This window comes from Rhinichthys klamathensis, unplaced genomic scaffold (assembly GCF_029890125.1).
Source record: "Rhinichthys klamathensis goyatoka isolate OS25496 unplaced genomic scaffold, OSU_Roscu_1.1 h1tg000305l_1, whole genome shotgun sequence".
Classification (NCBI taxonomy): domain Eukaryota; kingdom Metazoa; phylum Chordata; class Actinopteri; order Cypriniformes; family Leuciscidae; genus Rhinichthys; species Rhinichthys klamathensis.
The window spans coordinates 776,326-792,712 of record NW_026606824.1 but is presented as its reverse complement, the minus strand read 5'-3'; the positions used below and the strand labels follow the sequence as shown (position 1 = coordinate 792,712).

Sequence of the window (16,387 nt, the reverse complement as noted above, 5' to 3'; positions counted from 1 at the left end):
ATCAGTTGGCCCAGTTGTGCAAGGGGGAAGGCTCTGTATCCCTTTTTAATATTAGAGTATACACAGTCCAGTATATTATTCCCTCGTGTTGCGCACTTGACATGCTGATCAAAGCTGGGTAGCACAGTTTTAAGATTAACATGATTAAAATCACCAGCCACAATAAACATGCCCTCAGGGTAATTGTTTTGCTGTTTGTCTATAGCTGCTAGTACATGGCCCAGTGCTAAATTAGCGTTGGCGTCTGGTGGAATGTAGACCGCTGTTACCACAGCAACAGTGAATTCGCGTGGCAAATAGAAAGGTCTGCATTTAACTACTAGCAGCTCCAGGTCAGGTGAGCAATGCTTATTGATAACAGTAGAATTTGTACACCAGTCCTCGTTCACATGAATGCAAAGTCCACCTCCACGGCTCTTACCAGAGTCCTCTGTTCTGTCGCTTCGATGTAATGAGCGACCCGCTAGCTCAACTGCTGCGTCTGGGATCCCCGGGTGTAGCCAGCTTTCAGTGATAATTATCATGGAGCTATCTCGTATGGTTGACCGGCTTGCTATATCTAGATGTAGTTCGTCCATCTTATTCCCAAGGGATCGGGCATTCGCGACGAAAAGACTAGGCAGTGGTGGTCTGTTTGGAGCCCTCTTTAGCCTAGCCAGGACGCCTGATCTGCAGCCCCGCTTTTGTTTACGTTCCCTCCTCCGTCTCCGGCGCTTGTCGCTCGGTGAAGCGATCCATGGAGACGCCGGTGCTCTGGCTATTCCCGGTGGAATGCTGTGCGAGTGTTGGAAGGCACTCGTTATAGGTACTTCGCATGTTCTCCCGATATACAATAATTCCGTTTCTTTGTAAAAGATATATGGTTTACCCCAGCTGGTCTTAAAAACAAAGAATAATACAAACAGCAACCACATACAGCATTGTTTTAGGGAGCACTGAGCCGCTGCGACTATGCGCGCCGCCATAAACATACCCACATCAACAAACTTGTACCTAACATTACCCGTATCCCACCTCAATTTCAGCACAAGTGTTCTGCAATACAATAAAGCAATAAGTACTTTAAACTGAACAATTTTTTTCATGTACTGAAAGTGTGACCATTGCATAGGTTTTAATTGAAGATGTTATGACATAAAAAAATAAAAAATAAAATTCAGAGACAAACACTTTTCACAGCACTGTATATCCAGCTGTTTTTTTTTTTTTTTTTTAGGTTTTTTACGTTTTCATTGACATGATTTCAACCCATGGCTGAATTGTCTTCCTGCAAAATGTCTGATACACACTTTGTTTTGTTAATGGGCCTTAGTATGAGACTGGATTGAACCTGGTTAAGTGGCACTCTAAAGCTAGCACTAGATTATGTGAAGTGTTGTCAGTTTAGTGGTTCAAACACACCCCTAAAGGTTAACAAGTGACAGGTAGGAAACTAGCTGTATGACAGCAAAGACGTGCAAATATGTGTGGCAAGTAAAAGTGCTGCATGTTGGGAATAAATAGGTTGAAAAACAGGTTGAACAGTTCAAGGGACATGTCAAAATAAAACATAACTTTTGCAGTTCCCAAAGAATGAAACCATTCATTCTGCTTTTAGTAGATTTTTATTAAGGATTTATTGTCTCGCATATGTCTATGTACATATAAAAAAAAAAGTGTCACAGTTAAACATTTGGTAACACTTTATATTACGACCCGCAAACAACTGCGTAAGTAAACTGAAATTACGGTGTACGTTTCTGTAATTATAGTGTACTTCCGTGTATGTATAAGGTAACGATATGTTAAGTTTTGGGTAATAAATGGGTAACAAGCAGATATACAACCTGCAAAGAACTTCGTAAGTAAACCAAAATTATGGTGTACGTTTCTGTATAGTGTACCTCCATGTAGGTATAAGGGAACAATATGTTAAGTTTTGGGTAATAAAGGGGTAATAAAGGGGTACAACCAGATATACAAGCAAATTATATATGTAATTATTTTAAAACTAACAGGTGCCTATTCTGTTAATATATTACAGGCAAAAATCGTACGTCTGTTGTATATAAAAGTTTTATCACATTCCTGGCAAAATATGTTCTTGTGCAATGTAGTTACAGGGTAATTTTGACATCTGTGGGTTGTAAATTAAATGTGTGTGTATATGGCTGTATGTAAGCACAGTATGATAAAAAAATTAATTTATTGGCTTTTCTTACTAAACTACTTAACATTAAGCCAAAAAAAAAAAAAGTTTCTGCTATGATTTTAATTCAGAACGTACCATGTAGTACTTAGTACTTCCCTTATCACATTGTATTGCAATGACATTTAAAAGTCAGGGCAAATGTGTCAGGGTTCTGTCACTTCTGTCTAGTCTATTTCTTGGTTTTGTGACAGAGCCCTGACACACCTGTTTTATCTTGTCTGTGCCTTGTTTCATGTGCTTTCGTGTCTTGTGCTGTGTAGCACACAGCTTGTGTTTTACACTAGCTGTGTGCTTTCATGTTGTCATGTTTTGTGTGAACACGTGGCTTATGAGTGTTTTCATTAGCTGCGTGTTCATGTCTCATTTTGTGTGAGCACATGGCTGGTGATTGGTTTTACTGGCCATGTGCTTGTGTTCAAGTCACGTTTGGTGTGAGCACATGGCTTGTCATGTATGTTTCCTTGTGCCATGTGCTCTCCTGTTGATTGTCTAGCCCCTCCCATCTTGTTACCTGATTATTGATTTGTTTGCCCCACCTGTCCTCCCTCATTACCTGATTGATTAATTTGCCCCACCTGTCCTCCCTCGTTACCTCCTTTGTTTGGTCTCCCTATTTATTCTCCCTGTGTTTGCAGTCCTGTGCTGTTTCGTTGTCGTATGTACCTGGTGTGTTACCCCTTGTGTCAAGTCAGCCAAGTCAAGTCAGTCAAGTCATTTGTTTCCCCTACGGGGTAGTTTTGTTTGTATTTTTGTTTTGTTATTATCATTAAAGAACCCATCATCTCTGCACCTCGCTCCTTTCACCTCCACCACACCTGACAAAATTAAATTAAAATCACTGTGTAATTAAAAGTTTTTTTTCCGTTTTTTTCTTTTCATAATAAGAGTACATTTTCTCTGTAATTACTGTGCAAATAGTGTTGTTTCCTATTGTTACATGTAAGTAGTGTTTGTTACCCCTTTCAACTGTGTATTTACAGGGTAAGTGTAACTCCTGCGGGCTGTAAATTAAAGTGGTTTGTTACCCTCTTGTTCTGTGTAGTTACAGGGTAAATACAACATTAAACCAGTATGCTGAAACAGACAAACCTAGCTTCACCATTAGCATTATCAAACAAATTTCTAAATTAGTACTTGTAAAAGAACAGTAGCACAATTAAACCAAAAATATTTATTAAAACAAGTTTAACAATAAACAATCACAATGTCGAAATGACATTAACACCGTACAAACTGTAAACAGAACAGAACTAATCTTAGTACTTTTTTGGGTATCACATAAACAGTGACGGCCCTATCATACACCCGATAAAAGCATTACTGAATTTTTTTATTTTTATGTTAAATGTCTGCAATTATTAAAACACATTTAACGTACGGACTCCATTCAAATGTATGATTTATACAATAAAATTCAAGTTTTTAAAAATTCAACATATGTAAAACATTCAAAAACAGCGAAGACATCATCATAATATTTCAGATCATAATATTTCTTTCTGAATTATATATGTTCTCCTGCAGCCGACAGAAAACAAGACGTGACGCTGAGAGTCACAACAAAACATTTATTTACACTGACCCAAAACGTTTAATCCCACCGGTCACAATAGTGAACGCATCTTTTTTATTATTTCTGGAAGCTCAAAAAATTTTGGTATTGACTTTGGGCAATAAATTCAACTTGATGATGAATTATAAAATAGATTGTCTTGAATAAAATCTATTAATGTCATGTGACTAGTGTGAAAGCTCACATGACCAGATCAGTTTAATTCCTGCTTGCACATCTACAAGAAGATGTCTTCCTCAGACTACTACAAAAAGAAGTGTGTAAAACATCTTAATTAACAGATAGAACTATCATATTTTGTACATATATTCTTTTAAGGGTCTACTACTAATATATTTTGAGAATTATACTCCTGCATATACAGTATATTTTGCTCGTAAGACGTGTACATTTGTTAACGGTCACAATTGTGACCAGTAACACAGTGCTTCAATTGAAAACACAGTTATTGGCTGTTAATCCTACACTGAACGTATGCCACACCTGTGAGTAGGGCCGGAGTGGGACTAATTTTCAGCCCTGGAGTTTCATACCTTAGACCGCCCCACTTTAGTTCCCGATCGACTATATTAAAATAATGTAATTAAACCCTCAGTATATAAGTCTGCAATAGTGCACTGTTCTGTACAGCCTTGTAATTCATTGTATTTTTCAAAAATATAATTTTCTATTCAGTGCAATAGCCGTACACAGGGTTTTATAAATACAAAGGTCCCAAAAGTGATCTGGGTTCGGGGGCATATTATTTTTCCACTGTCATTGGCAAAGAACATGTATATTTGTGTTAAAAAGGAATCCATTGTAATAAAATTATTCTCCTTCTGGGCACAGTATGCAATGGGCTATTGCTCTTCCTGCTCTCCTCTCTCATCTCCATCTCCTTCTCTCATTCTTCTTCTCTCAATCTCTTTATCTTTAGGTTACCTGTAAATCTCCCCTTCCCGAGGCTGAGCTTTAATTGATACAGTCTTTGCAAACTGATTATTTATTTTGGTCGTTTAAAACTTCTATCGTAAAACAGCTTTTTAGTTGAGTTCCACTTGCTAATCTCTTGAAGTGTCGCGTTAGGATTCGCGCGCGGCCGCGGCTCGTGCTTCTGTTAACATAAATCCCGCTTGCTTTGATCGGTCATCTCAAACATTTTGCCATTGCCGACGAGCGGTGTTGAGTAGCAAAGGAGAAGTGCTCACTAACATAGATTTAGACAGATTTGTGAACAATATTTGAGAGAAATAGGCCTTTTGTGTACATAGAAAAGGTCTTAGATCTTTGAGTTCAGCTCATGAAAAAAAAACAAAAGTGTTGCGTTTTTAATTTTGTTCAGTGTAGTTATCGGTATCCCAGAAACTTTCAATGTGTTGGACCTTCTAGACATACGTACGTGACTATGGTGTTTCCCTGTTTTTTAAAGTCAAAGTTTGAGTGTTGGGGATCAGGTCTAAGGAGTAAAATGAATGTACTCAAATTGCAAGAAAAAAATTGGGATTAAACGGGTTAACACTATTATACAGTAGACAAATCTTTGAAGACCCTCGTTCCATTTGTCCTGAATGTTTGACCCAGCATCCCTTATCTTCCAATATTCTGTATCAATATTTCATGTTTTCGTTCAGTATCTCGTTTTCAAAAAAATCTGCTACACTTCTTGAGATAACTGTTACCTTTGCATCAGGTCAGGTCTGGAAATTATTGCTAGTTGACTGAACCTGTTGTCCAGATTTATAAGCATCTTTGATTCAAAGTCATTCTCTGGAATAGAGAGTGCATCCAGTTCGGCATTGTCCATAGCTTGTCCTTCATCTGCGTAGCAGTGCGGCTCATAGACAACAAACTCCTCATCACGGGTTTGGAGAGCAAGTAGTTTCTGAAGAGAAGAAGGGGGGAAGGAAAGCCCATGGTTGACCATCCTGTCAAACATTTGGACATGTTTCTTATGCTCTAAAGGTTCTAAATGCTTCTAAATGAATAATGATAAAGAATGAGTAGATGTGTCCAATCCTCTGATTAGTAGTGTATGTTGAAAGAAGCATAAAATCACCTCGTTGATGACAACAGCAAGGTTGTTGCTCAGGTAAGCCACATTGCCGTAATAAGCACTTGATCTGATACTCGATCGCTGCTTAAAAAAAACACAGATTATGATGTAAGAAAGGCTGAGCTGAGCTGATGTTTGCATATGTTATTATAATTACTGTCACTTCATTCTTACTTTGAAATTTTCTCTGTATGAACTTGTGGAACTCTAGAAAACACACATAGCAGAAACAGTCCATCACAAAACCAATGAAATGACCAAAACTTTGGAAACTTGCTGTGGATGTAATACTCACCCTATGTATTGAGCGTCTGAACATCTGGTCGGTGAAGACTGGCTGTGCAGCCACCTGTTTGTTATGTATCACCTGGATATTTTGAAGATAATATAAAAGATAATAAAACAAAAAAAGTTACATCTCCTGTATATGATAGCTAACAGGATGCAGAATTTCACTTATAAAATTGAACTGCTTTTAGCTGTATTTTGACTTGAATTTTTCAGTTTGAATTACTCATAAACAAATAATCATACACATAACATACAGAAACATTTCCAGAAATGTTAGATGATATTATTTATGTTTGAAATCATTTTAAAAAAAAAAAATTATTTCCCAGAATGCTCTAATTAACCCCAAAGTCAAACATGAAGAGCTTTATTGTTACTCACGGTTTGTGATGTGACCTTCTGGCTTGAAATTACATTTGTAGACTCATTTATGCCAGTATTTACGTTGGAAGAATCTGTTTTCTGAATGCCTATACTGGAAGGAACCTTTATGAAGACATCCTGATGATTTAAATTAAAACAATCATTCAAGGCAACAATGAATGTTTTATATAAACATGAGTTACCAATACTTTACACTTTACAATAAGGTTTGGTTAATTATTATTTGTTAATGAATTAGGTAGCATGTACTATAAACAATAGTTTTTACAGCATTTACAAATCTATAAAGTTAATGTGGTAACATTTTATTTTACAGTGTTTCTTACACATATCACATTACTGTAATTATATTCTACAAATAACAAGCTTTGCATAATTTCAATCTTGTCAAAAAATGTCACATCCAGTACATTACTAGTTTTATTCAGCAAGGACATATTAAATTGACCATTCGTATCATATTAGAATGATTTCTGAAGGATCATGTGACACTGAAGACTAATGACTAAGAAGATTTATGATGTAATGATGCTAAAAAATCAGCTTTGATCACAGGAATAAATTACATTGTAAAGTATATTGCAATCGAAAATAGAAATTACCATTAAATGAACAAATGCTGTAAAAGAACTGTTCATTATTTCATGTTATTACATAATGTTGACATATAGTTGTAAAGTGTTGGCTAAAACTGAAAAAAATGCACCAATTCAAATATTACTGAAGGACCGCTACTGTGGGTTGTGTAATGAAATTACCATGCAGTCTGTTCCTGGATTTTCCGTATTTGTTTTGATGAGACGACCAACGCCATCGTCCATTTCAATCGTTATTTTATCTGCCTTGCAGGAGATCAGAAGGACCATCAAGCATATTGCTGAAAAAAGAGAGAATTTATGTTTACCTTGATACAACCGTGGTTGGATTAACAGCGGAAGACTGCCAGAGATGGTTAGTCATAGTGGAAAGGTTGAGTGTTTATGTACCATACAGAGAATCTTGCATTGATTCAATCAGTACCGGAGCCGCATGGGGTCCAGACACACAACTTCAATCTCTCCGGAAATGGGTGCCATATTGTCCCATCCATCTGAGTCAATAGGTCTCTCTGAAGGGGCAACAGATGAGGTGGAGCAGTTGTAAGGGTTAACAGGAGACTGAACAAAATCATTGTTGGACAGTAGGAAGCTATTAGTATTAGCATGTGCTGTCTCTCCTGCACACGTCTCAGAACCGCCCAGATCAGTGGAAGAGGAGGGTAAGCATATAGCAGGAGATCTGGCCACATGTGAGCAAGGGCTTGTACTAGTTCACTTTTTTGAACTAGTACTTGATTCTGCTTAGCCATAGGGAACAATGTGTTGTTGTCCTGCTAACAAAGAGGTCCACTGACACCATCCCATACCTCTCCCAAATTGATCAAACCACTGCTCTGTGGAGACACCCATCCACTGAGCTCAGGCTGCAGCGAGAAAGGGAATCCACCACACTCTTGCTCTGACCAGGAATATGCATTTCTCTAATTGACAGGAGGTGTCTGTCTGCAAGAAGCAACAATGCTGACGATTAATGAGAAACACTAATGTGGCATTGTCTGTTTTCACTAGTACCTGCCTCCTGCAAGTCCCTGTCTGAAAAGATAAAGGGTAAGAAATACCACCCATAATTCAAACGGATTGATATGACATACCCTCAGCCATGAACTGAACCTCCCCTGTATGCCACAATTCTGCCACAGTTCTCCCCATCCTGTCAGAAAAGCATCTGTGGTTTCCACTTTTCTGCATATGGGAGGCGGCCCCACCTACACACTACGCCAGAGAAACCGCGACTGTGAACGGCTAACAATCACCTGGCTATTAACCAGCATTGAAATGGCTGCAGGTGTAACTGTAGCAGATGAATAACTGCTGAGGCAGCAGTTCAGTCATGGGAATTCGATATAGAGTTTCTGGGAACTTGGAACCTTGCTACCACCTTTTGTTCACTGCGTGAGTTGGCCTCATTAATCTGGAAACCAGGTGCATACCCAGAAAAAAACATTGAAAAGACAGCTTTTCTGCAGATTCATCTTCAGCCCTACGGCTGCAACATGCTTCAGTAGGCGCAGTGTGTTGTTGTAGGCTGCTTGTCGACGGGCGGCAGTGGCTCAGTGGTTCATGTAGGTTCTCTACAAACCGGAAGGTTGGTGGTTCAATCCCCGGTTCCACCTGACCAAGTGTCGAGGTGTCCATGAGCAAGACACCTAAGCCCAGCTGCTCCCGACGAGCATAAATGCATATAAATGCAGTCCACTACAATGTTAACTTCCAATACATTGTGTGAACACACATAGGTAGAGTAAGGACACAGTATTGGTATGTTCTGCCCTGGAATGCCTGAATTAAATCTGGATGTGCAAATATGCATCCTTTAGGTTTACGAAGGTGAACCACATGCCGGGTTCAACAGCATACAATACATCTACCACACAACATAACATGCAGAAAGGAAGATGTTTGAGGTGACTGTTCAAGCATCTGAGGCCAAGGATTGGTCTGAAATTCCCATCCTGTTACTGAACAATAAAGTATTTTGAATGGAAGCCCCTGGGGTGGATCTGAAGCAAGAGCCTGGCAAAGGTCCCAAACTACTTTGGGCCAATACAGGTACACAACAAGAGTCTGTTACTGGCTTGAAGACAATAACCATTTTCTAGTCTATCGAGGAGCCACACATTGTTTGTAATGTCCCTCCAATGTTGCATCTGAGAGACTGAAAAATGGACTGTCACAGACCCTGCGGGATCAACGGTGGTGAGGGGCAGTTCTCTTATTTACATGAACACATTTATTAGAAGGAACAAAAAACAAGAATCACCACTTGACAGGGAGGTCCAAATGTTATCACAGCAGCCAAACACAATACTCTGGTAAACCAGTGAGCGTTCTTTAGATCAGGCCTAGAAATCACATACAAACACTACTAGACCCGGTAAGATGGTAATGAGTACCCTGGTTAACTTATAAGTTCTACTAATATTCACCTCAATAGTGTTGGATATTCCCCTGACGAGAGACCCTGAATAACCAATGAGTCCTTTAAGTCAGATAAATCCATGCAGATATATCCCCTGCGGCGATTGCCGAACAATCTGTGCACATTCGAGCAAGTTAATTTTGATAGAATGACAAAGCAGACCATGATAACCGGTAGCATATATGGATTCCGGTATGTCATTGATTAGAGTCACGTGTGACTGGATCAACATGAGATTCTCATAAGTGTACGTTAGTGCACAAACCTTTCCACTATGATTCACCATCTTTGGCAGTCTGGAACAATAAAATGGAAGTGTAATTCTCAAAAGCATATGTCATTCAAAAACCGTTTTTTACAGGTTTCCACAGCATTTTTTTTTGTTGTTGTTGTTGTTGTTGTTGTTTTACCACACCTTTAATGGTTGGATTGACTTGTACAGAAGATGTGTTTTTAGTATTATGAAACTGTTTGTGAAATCCTTCATCACCTATTAGGACTGTTAGTACCATCAAAACATTGTAAATCACTGCATTACCAATGAAGATCAGAACTGTAAGAACAACGATCCAGGCTGCAGCAGGTCCCATTTGAGCCATCCGAGCCATCCTGACATGGCAGCTGGGAGTGATAGAGCAGTCACACACTGTGACTGATAGGTTTTGGATCGAGGAAAATCCCTGCTGGTCTAATATTTTGATCTGGAGGAGGTGATGACCTGAATACACACTGTGTTCTTTTACAAGACTCACTGTTGTGCCTTCAAGAGAAAAGATGTGTTAGTATTACTGCTAAAAGATATAGAAACACAACCTTAAAGAGGTGGTGGAAGAGTGCTGTCTTTCTAAGAGATCTCTTGCATTATTTGCCTAGAGTAATGTAACATAACACTGTTCATAACTTATTTTACTTAGATGGTGTAAAGTAGATGGTGGCATTACCATGGGTGGGTTCAACTCTCCATTTGTCTTTAACATCTCCTAAAAGCTCATAGTGAAAAGGTGAACTGTATGGAGGAAGGTCCAGGTCTACAGCTGTGATGTTGGCCACTGTGGGCTCTGTATCCAGGCACATGTTGAGTGCGGTCACTTCCAGCATTGGTACATTATCATTTTGATCATTCAGGTGAATAAATAGAGTTCCAGTGCCTGTCAGCGGTGGGACACCTGCCAATCGGAGACATGGGGAAAAAACAGAAAATCATTTGGAGTACAAAACATGATAATGTCATCCATGATCATTCATGAGATTAGCTTTCTTCATGATGATAAGAGGACAGTTGTATCACCCTAACATTTCTGACACTGACTGCTACATAATGTCCTGCAATTGGCGACAGACCTTGTGCAGCACATTAAGTCTGGTTACACAAGACTAACTGGATAGATAATTTTTTCATTCATTTTCTGCTAGATAGATGTTAATGTTGGACCCTGTGTGGTTAATTACATAATTGGATTTATAATGTTGTATAAATAATGTTAAAATAATGTTGTAAATAAAATAACTTCTTTGTCCAGGTATACTTCAGAATATGAGAATATCTGTAATAGTTAGAAGTACACTACTGTTCAAAAGTTTGTGGTCAGTCTGTTTTCTTTTAAGTCTGTCATGCTCACCAAAGGTACGTTTATCAGAAATACAGTAAAAGCAGTAGCATTGTGAAATAATATTCCAATTTATCCCTGTATTCAGTGTCACATGGTCCTTCAGAAATCATTCTAATATGAATATTTGATGATCCAGAAACATTTATGATTATTATCAATGTTGAAAACCGTTTGTTACAGTTTGACTCTTTGTTCCCCCTTTTCTTAGTATTTTGGTTTAGTCCTGTTCAGTTTTCCCGCTCCTCATTATCCCTCAGTTAAATCACCTGTGTCTAGTTAATTATCTTCATCTGTGTCACCTGTGCCCCAATTATGTTCCTTTGTCTCCCTGTGTTATTTAAGCCCTCTGTTTCTCCCTATTCCTTGTCCGTTCTCGTTTATGTAAAGTGTGGTTCCTGAGTTCTAGATAATAAATTCCTGTCTGCAGTTATTCCTATTTACCACGTACCATGACACCGTTAATAAACTGCCTACTATTTTTGTGGGAACAATGATAACTTTTTCATTATTCTTTGATGAAAAGTTAAAAAGAACAGCATTTATTTGAAATAGAAATATGTTGTAACAGAAATGTCTTTACTGTCATGTTGGATCAATTGAATGCATCTTTGCTGAATAAAAGTATTAATTTCTTTAAAAAACATCATCTTACCATCATCCACAACATATAGGGTTGCTCTATATGTGCTGTTTATCCCAAATGGCGACTCTCTGTCCAGAATTTTATTTGTGGATACTAGTCCAGTCTTTGCATCAACAGTTATCCATCCATCAATATCTTCACCTTTAACAAATCTGAGAATCGAAGAAACACCAGATGAATTCACCTTTGTTTATATGTGATCCTGTACATCCAATAAACTACAGTGGCATTAGTTTTACACATATTATTAGCTTCTCGTACTTAAATGTGTTTATATGGCTTCCGTCCATGTCTTTAGCAGTGAAGGTTGTAAGACTTGTTCCTGCTGCTATGTTCTCCATTATGTGGACATGTTTAACAGAGGGTATAAATACCGGAGGGTCGTTGACATCTTCAACATAAATGGTCACTGGAATGGTATTATAGAGGTTTTCAACACTCATGCCAGAGTTTGGGGGTATTTTGTCGAGCTCCCACATAGCATTCGGTACTTGCTTTTTGACCTTACATGAAAAGTAAGGAATTTCGTTCTGCACCCTGATGGATAGATTTTGGTATGGTTGCTCCTCATAGTCCATTTGCTAGGTGTTGGAATGTAGGAATGAGCCAAAAAATTAAGATAGTTTAGAGAAGTGTCAACGTGAATGTATTCATAATATTTTTCATATCTTTTTTTAATAGTTCCTATCCCAGCAGAGTCAACAATATAACGACAAGGTCTTTCAGTGCAAACTCTGATTCTAACACGATGAAAACATTTTGCCTACCTTAACAACTGTTAAAATCCCCTCGTTTGTATTAGGGTCTGTTTCAATTTTGAACTGCTCTTTTTTATCTCCATGGATAGTGTATTGGGCTTTCCAGGCTTTTGAACCACGGGTGTCTTTGTCTGTTACTTGCAGTCGCAGAACTTCAACACCAGTTTCTCGCTCCTTGACCTTCCCAGGTCCCTGAAACACAAGTCAAATATTTGGTTGGGTTTTATAGAACAATCTGTAAAAAAAAAAAAAAAAAAAAAAAAAAAAACATTTAACAAGAATATCACAAGCATTAAAACTTGGAAACTTCCAGTCCAAAATGAAACCTACTGTTTTGCCAGAGAACCCTGGAAGATTGTTGTTTTCGTCCAAAATATTGATTATCACTGTACTTGTACTTGACAATTGTATCTTTTCCCCTTTGTCCTTTGCTTCAACAAGGATTGTATATTTCTGAGCTTTCTGGAAAAGTTTAATTTAGTAGATTTATTGTGTAGGAATGGAGAAATATGTATAAAGCACAAAAAGGAATGCATGTTATCTGAATGTAATAACAGGTAAATCATTGTTACCAATGAAAGAAATTAGTTTCATACCTCATAGTTCAAACACCCTCTAAAATAAACTGTCCCGGCAGTTTGTCCTTTTTGCTGCTGAATATAAAATTCAACATTATCTGGTTTTGGTGTGAAAGACTTGATTGTTAAATCAAACGTTCCATTGTTTGTACTTGAATCATCTTCATCAGATGCCAGTACTGTCAGTACATCTTTACCTAGGAAAAAAATGTGCTACATGAATGTAAAGTTATTTCTTTTCCCTCAAAGTATTTATTTAATATTGAAGAATATTTCACCCAGTCCTTATTTATTCTCCCTTATGTTGTTTCACACCTGTATGCTGTTATTAATGCTATACTACAGAATCCAATCCTTTCTGTGCATACATGATTTTACAATTTACATGTATGTATATTATTGCATACAATTGCATAATATTAGTTGTTCATAACAACGTATATTTAAATAAGTTGTTTATTCATTGAAAATCCTCCTCACATATATTGTAATAACCATGTTACAATGCCTCAAATTAATTAGTAAATAGTTGTGTTGTGTGTAACAATTCTAATAATTTATAAATGTTTCCTTTTTTTTAATGAGAAAATATATATAGTGGTCTGCAACGACATTACATTTTTTGTGTATTGTTGTGAACTAATCATTCAATTTTACAATTTCATAAATAAAAGAGTGAAGTGCAAACTATACTGGGTTACCTTGAGCATGTGACTCATCCACATTCACTTGATAGACCGGCTGCTGAAATTTTGGAGCGTGATCATTTATGTCCAATATTTGGATATGGACCCCGAGTCTTGTATCCACTTCATTGTTTGAATTGTTTATTGCTTCAAATGTCGACTGTAATTGAGTCCAGCGCATGTCAATATACAAGCCTTTTTTTGCAGTGTATTTACAAAAATTTCAATGCTATTATGAAATGTGTGATTTGTTTATTAGGGAGTACTTACTTTGAGAACTTTAATTCCTTGCTTATTTTCAAAGTCCACCTTTCTATATACTGAAACCTTACCATCTCCATCAATACTGAGAATACCCTTTGGCTCTTCATCCACACCCTGACCCTTTAGCTCGTATCTGACTAAATAAGACTTTTCAAGTTTAATCTGAAACACAAACAACATGCACACTTAAATGTTCACATAATCATGATCATCCAGTACTTGTACACATATGTAATGTGAAAAAAGCTATACAAATGAAATGGAATTGAACAACAAAACAGCTAAATGTTTCTAACTCCGCTCACCTTGCCTAGTGTATATGGAAATGGACCAGGGTGTTCTTCCTCAATAGTGAAAGACTCGATGATCCATGCGCGCTTCTGTCTTCCCCTGTCAGCCCACACACACACGGTCCAAGTAAACTGAGATAAAAAAGAAATCGTCATGTTATGAAAGTTGTTATCAAGGTTATGTCAATGCGTGAATCTCACGGATTCCGGCCATTGCATGTCCTATTTTATCTACATTTTCATTACCTTCAGTGCTGGGTAGATTACTTACAAATCGTAGTCCTATCACTAAATACAAATTACATAAAAAAATGTTTAATTAGTAACGTAATCACATTACACGTAATATAATCTGATTACTTTTAGATTACTTTTGACCTAACTCATTTATCACATTGATTTGAGTAAAATCCTTTATCATGTTGATATAAAAAAATATATATACAAAGAGTGCATTAAATACAACATTAAGTGCATTAAACATTACATTATGTCAGGGTTTCCTAAACTAGGGTTTGTGAAGAAACGTCCTGGTTGCGTATGAAGGAGGGAACGGAGGACGTAGTCTGCGTCGACTGAAATGGAATCACGCTAGGGAGCCTATTGTCTTCGAGTATCTTAGAACGAGCCAATGCACATTGGCGTGCAAGATATGCATCTCCCACTCCACCCCGCGGCGCGGGTATAAATACGGAAGTAGATGCACGAACCATTTGCTTTTCGCTGAGGAGCTGAGCATAACTCGGAGTCAGCGGTGGTCCAGCGGTAGTGGCAAGAGGACTATGTCCTCCGTTCCCTCCTTCAGGGAACGGTGGGTTGCATACGCAACCATGACGTTCCCTTTCAGTCAAGAACATCAGACATAGTCGATGTCGACTGAAATGGGATCAACCTTTGAAATCGCCACTAAAGCTGCCACCTTCCAGAGCTTAGACAAAAGCCTCCTGATCCCCCTGCAATTTAAGGCGGAGAAGGGACAGGGCTTTAGGCCAGGGAAGTCATTGCTGTTCCTACAGGCTCACTGGGAAAGCTCTCTGACATGGAAGGAAGGGAAGCTGCGGAAGCCACATTCTGCCCGAAGGGAGGTAACACTAATGAGAATACACTAATGTACTGGGCGGAGACCGGGCAGTACAACATATGTAAGGTCACTGGGGGGGCTCCAGCCTATGACAGGGGGAGACTCAGTGCTCTGCCGAGGGAAGACACGGGCTCACCGTAGGGAGCCGTACCGTGGAAAAATACACATATGGGATCACTGTAGGGATCACAACATATGTACCCAGCCTAACACAGGTTCCACACTGCTTACGAGTGGTAGGCCTAACACTGGGCGTTCCGCCACGTCTGATGTCGGAGGGGTCCGGAGGAACTCAACAGGGTTTGGTTAAGGAAACTCTACTGGAGCAAAATGGCGCAAGTATCCACTCCGTAGGAGGGGAATGGTGCAGCAAGCCGACACTTAGAACCGGGCTCGCAGTGAAACTGGCTTCATGAGAAGGGAGCCCACGGGAAGCCGCGGTTCGACTAAGGTGTCACCCAGCCCCCAACTCTAGAATATCTGTCAGCAAAGCACTCTATGTCAACGCCTAGGTGGGAGCACACACTCATTTAAGAGGAGCTCACCACCTAAGTGGATATGTGCATCTCGGGATTTTCACCAAGATGAAGGCAACCACATTCAGTGAGCCAACATCGCTTGGAAACAGGCTTCCCTTTTTGCTGACTTCCTTAACAGGTAAGAGTTGGTCTGAGGTCAGGGATTAAAGTGAAAAAAATTCTTCTGACTGAATTTTTTTTCAGGCCAAGTCATATTCCTGTAACTTTATTTAAATAGTCGAGACTAATAGCGTTTTAAGGGGAGTTGTTTTAAACCGCTTTAATATTGCCAGTGTGCGTATTTTAAAAGCTATTTTAATCTATGAAAAACAATTACTTATCTTGACAAATAATCAACCATCTACATAACTTTTCAGTGCATGTTTTTATTTATCTTATAAGACCAAACAATGCTAAACTATGTTAATATATAGTTTGTTCCATGGCAAATCGTTTTGGCTGAGGGC

At 38.5% G+C, this 16,387-nt stretch overlaps 1 protein-coding gene across 1 annotated transcript in view; it reads right to left on the bottom strand.

Moving 5' to 3' along the window:
* Positions 1-5,255: 5,255 nt before the first annotated feature.
* LOC130104224 (cadherin-like protein 26) overlaps positions 5,256-16,387 on the bottom strand; it is a 30,474-nt gene continuing 19,342 nt past the window's right edge. Inside the window, exons 2-17 of the mRNA XM_056270707.1 lie at positions 14,337-14,453; positions 14,038-14,193; positions 13,783-13,927; positions 13,100-13,278; positions 12,834-12,965; positions 12,513-12,695; positions 12,007-12,326; positions 11,755-11,897; positions 10,434-10,658; positions 10,031-10,252; positions 7,233-7,351; positions 6,472-6,591; positions 6,027-6,166; positions 5,974-5,995; positions 5,803-5,883; positions 5,256-5,628 (exon numbers count right to left, since the gene is read on the bottom strand). Of these exons, the coding sequence (XP_056126682.1) occupies positions 5,422-5,628; positions 5,803-5,883; positions 5,974-5,995; positions 6,027-6,166; positions 6,472-6,591; positions 7,233-7,351; positions 10,031-10,252; positions 10,434-10,658; positions 11,755-11,897; positions 12,007-12,326; positions 12,513-12,695; positions 12,834-12,965; positions 13,100-13,278; positions 13,783-13,927; positions 14,038-14,193; positions 14,337-14,453 (2,511 nt within the window). The 3' untranslated portion in view covers positions 5,256-5,421. The remainder of the gene's footprint in view (positions 5,629-5,802; positions 5,884-5,973; positions 5,996-6,026; positions 6,167-6,471; positions 6,592-7,232; positions 7,352-10,030; positions 10,253-10,433; positions 10,659-11,754; positions 11,898-12,006; positions 12,327-12,512; positions 12,696-12,833; positions 12,966-13,099; positions 13,279-13,782; positions 13,928-14,037; positions 14,194-14,336; positions 14,454-16,387) is intronic.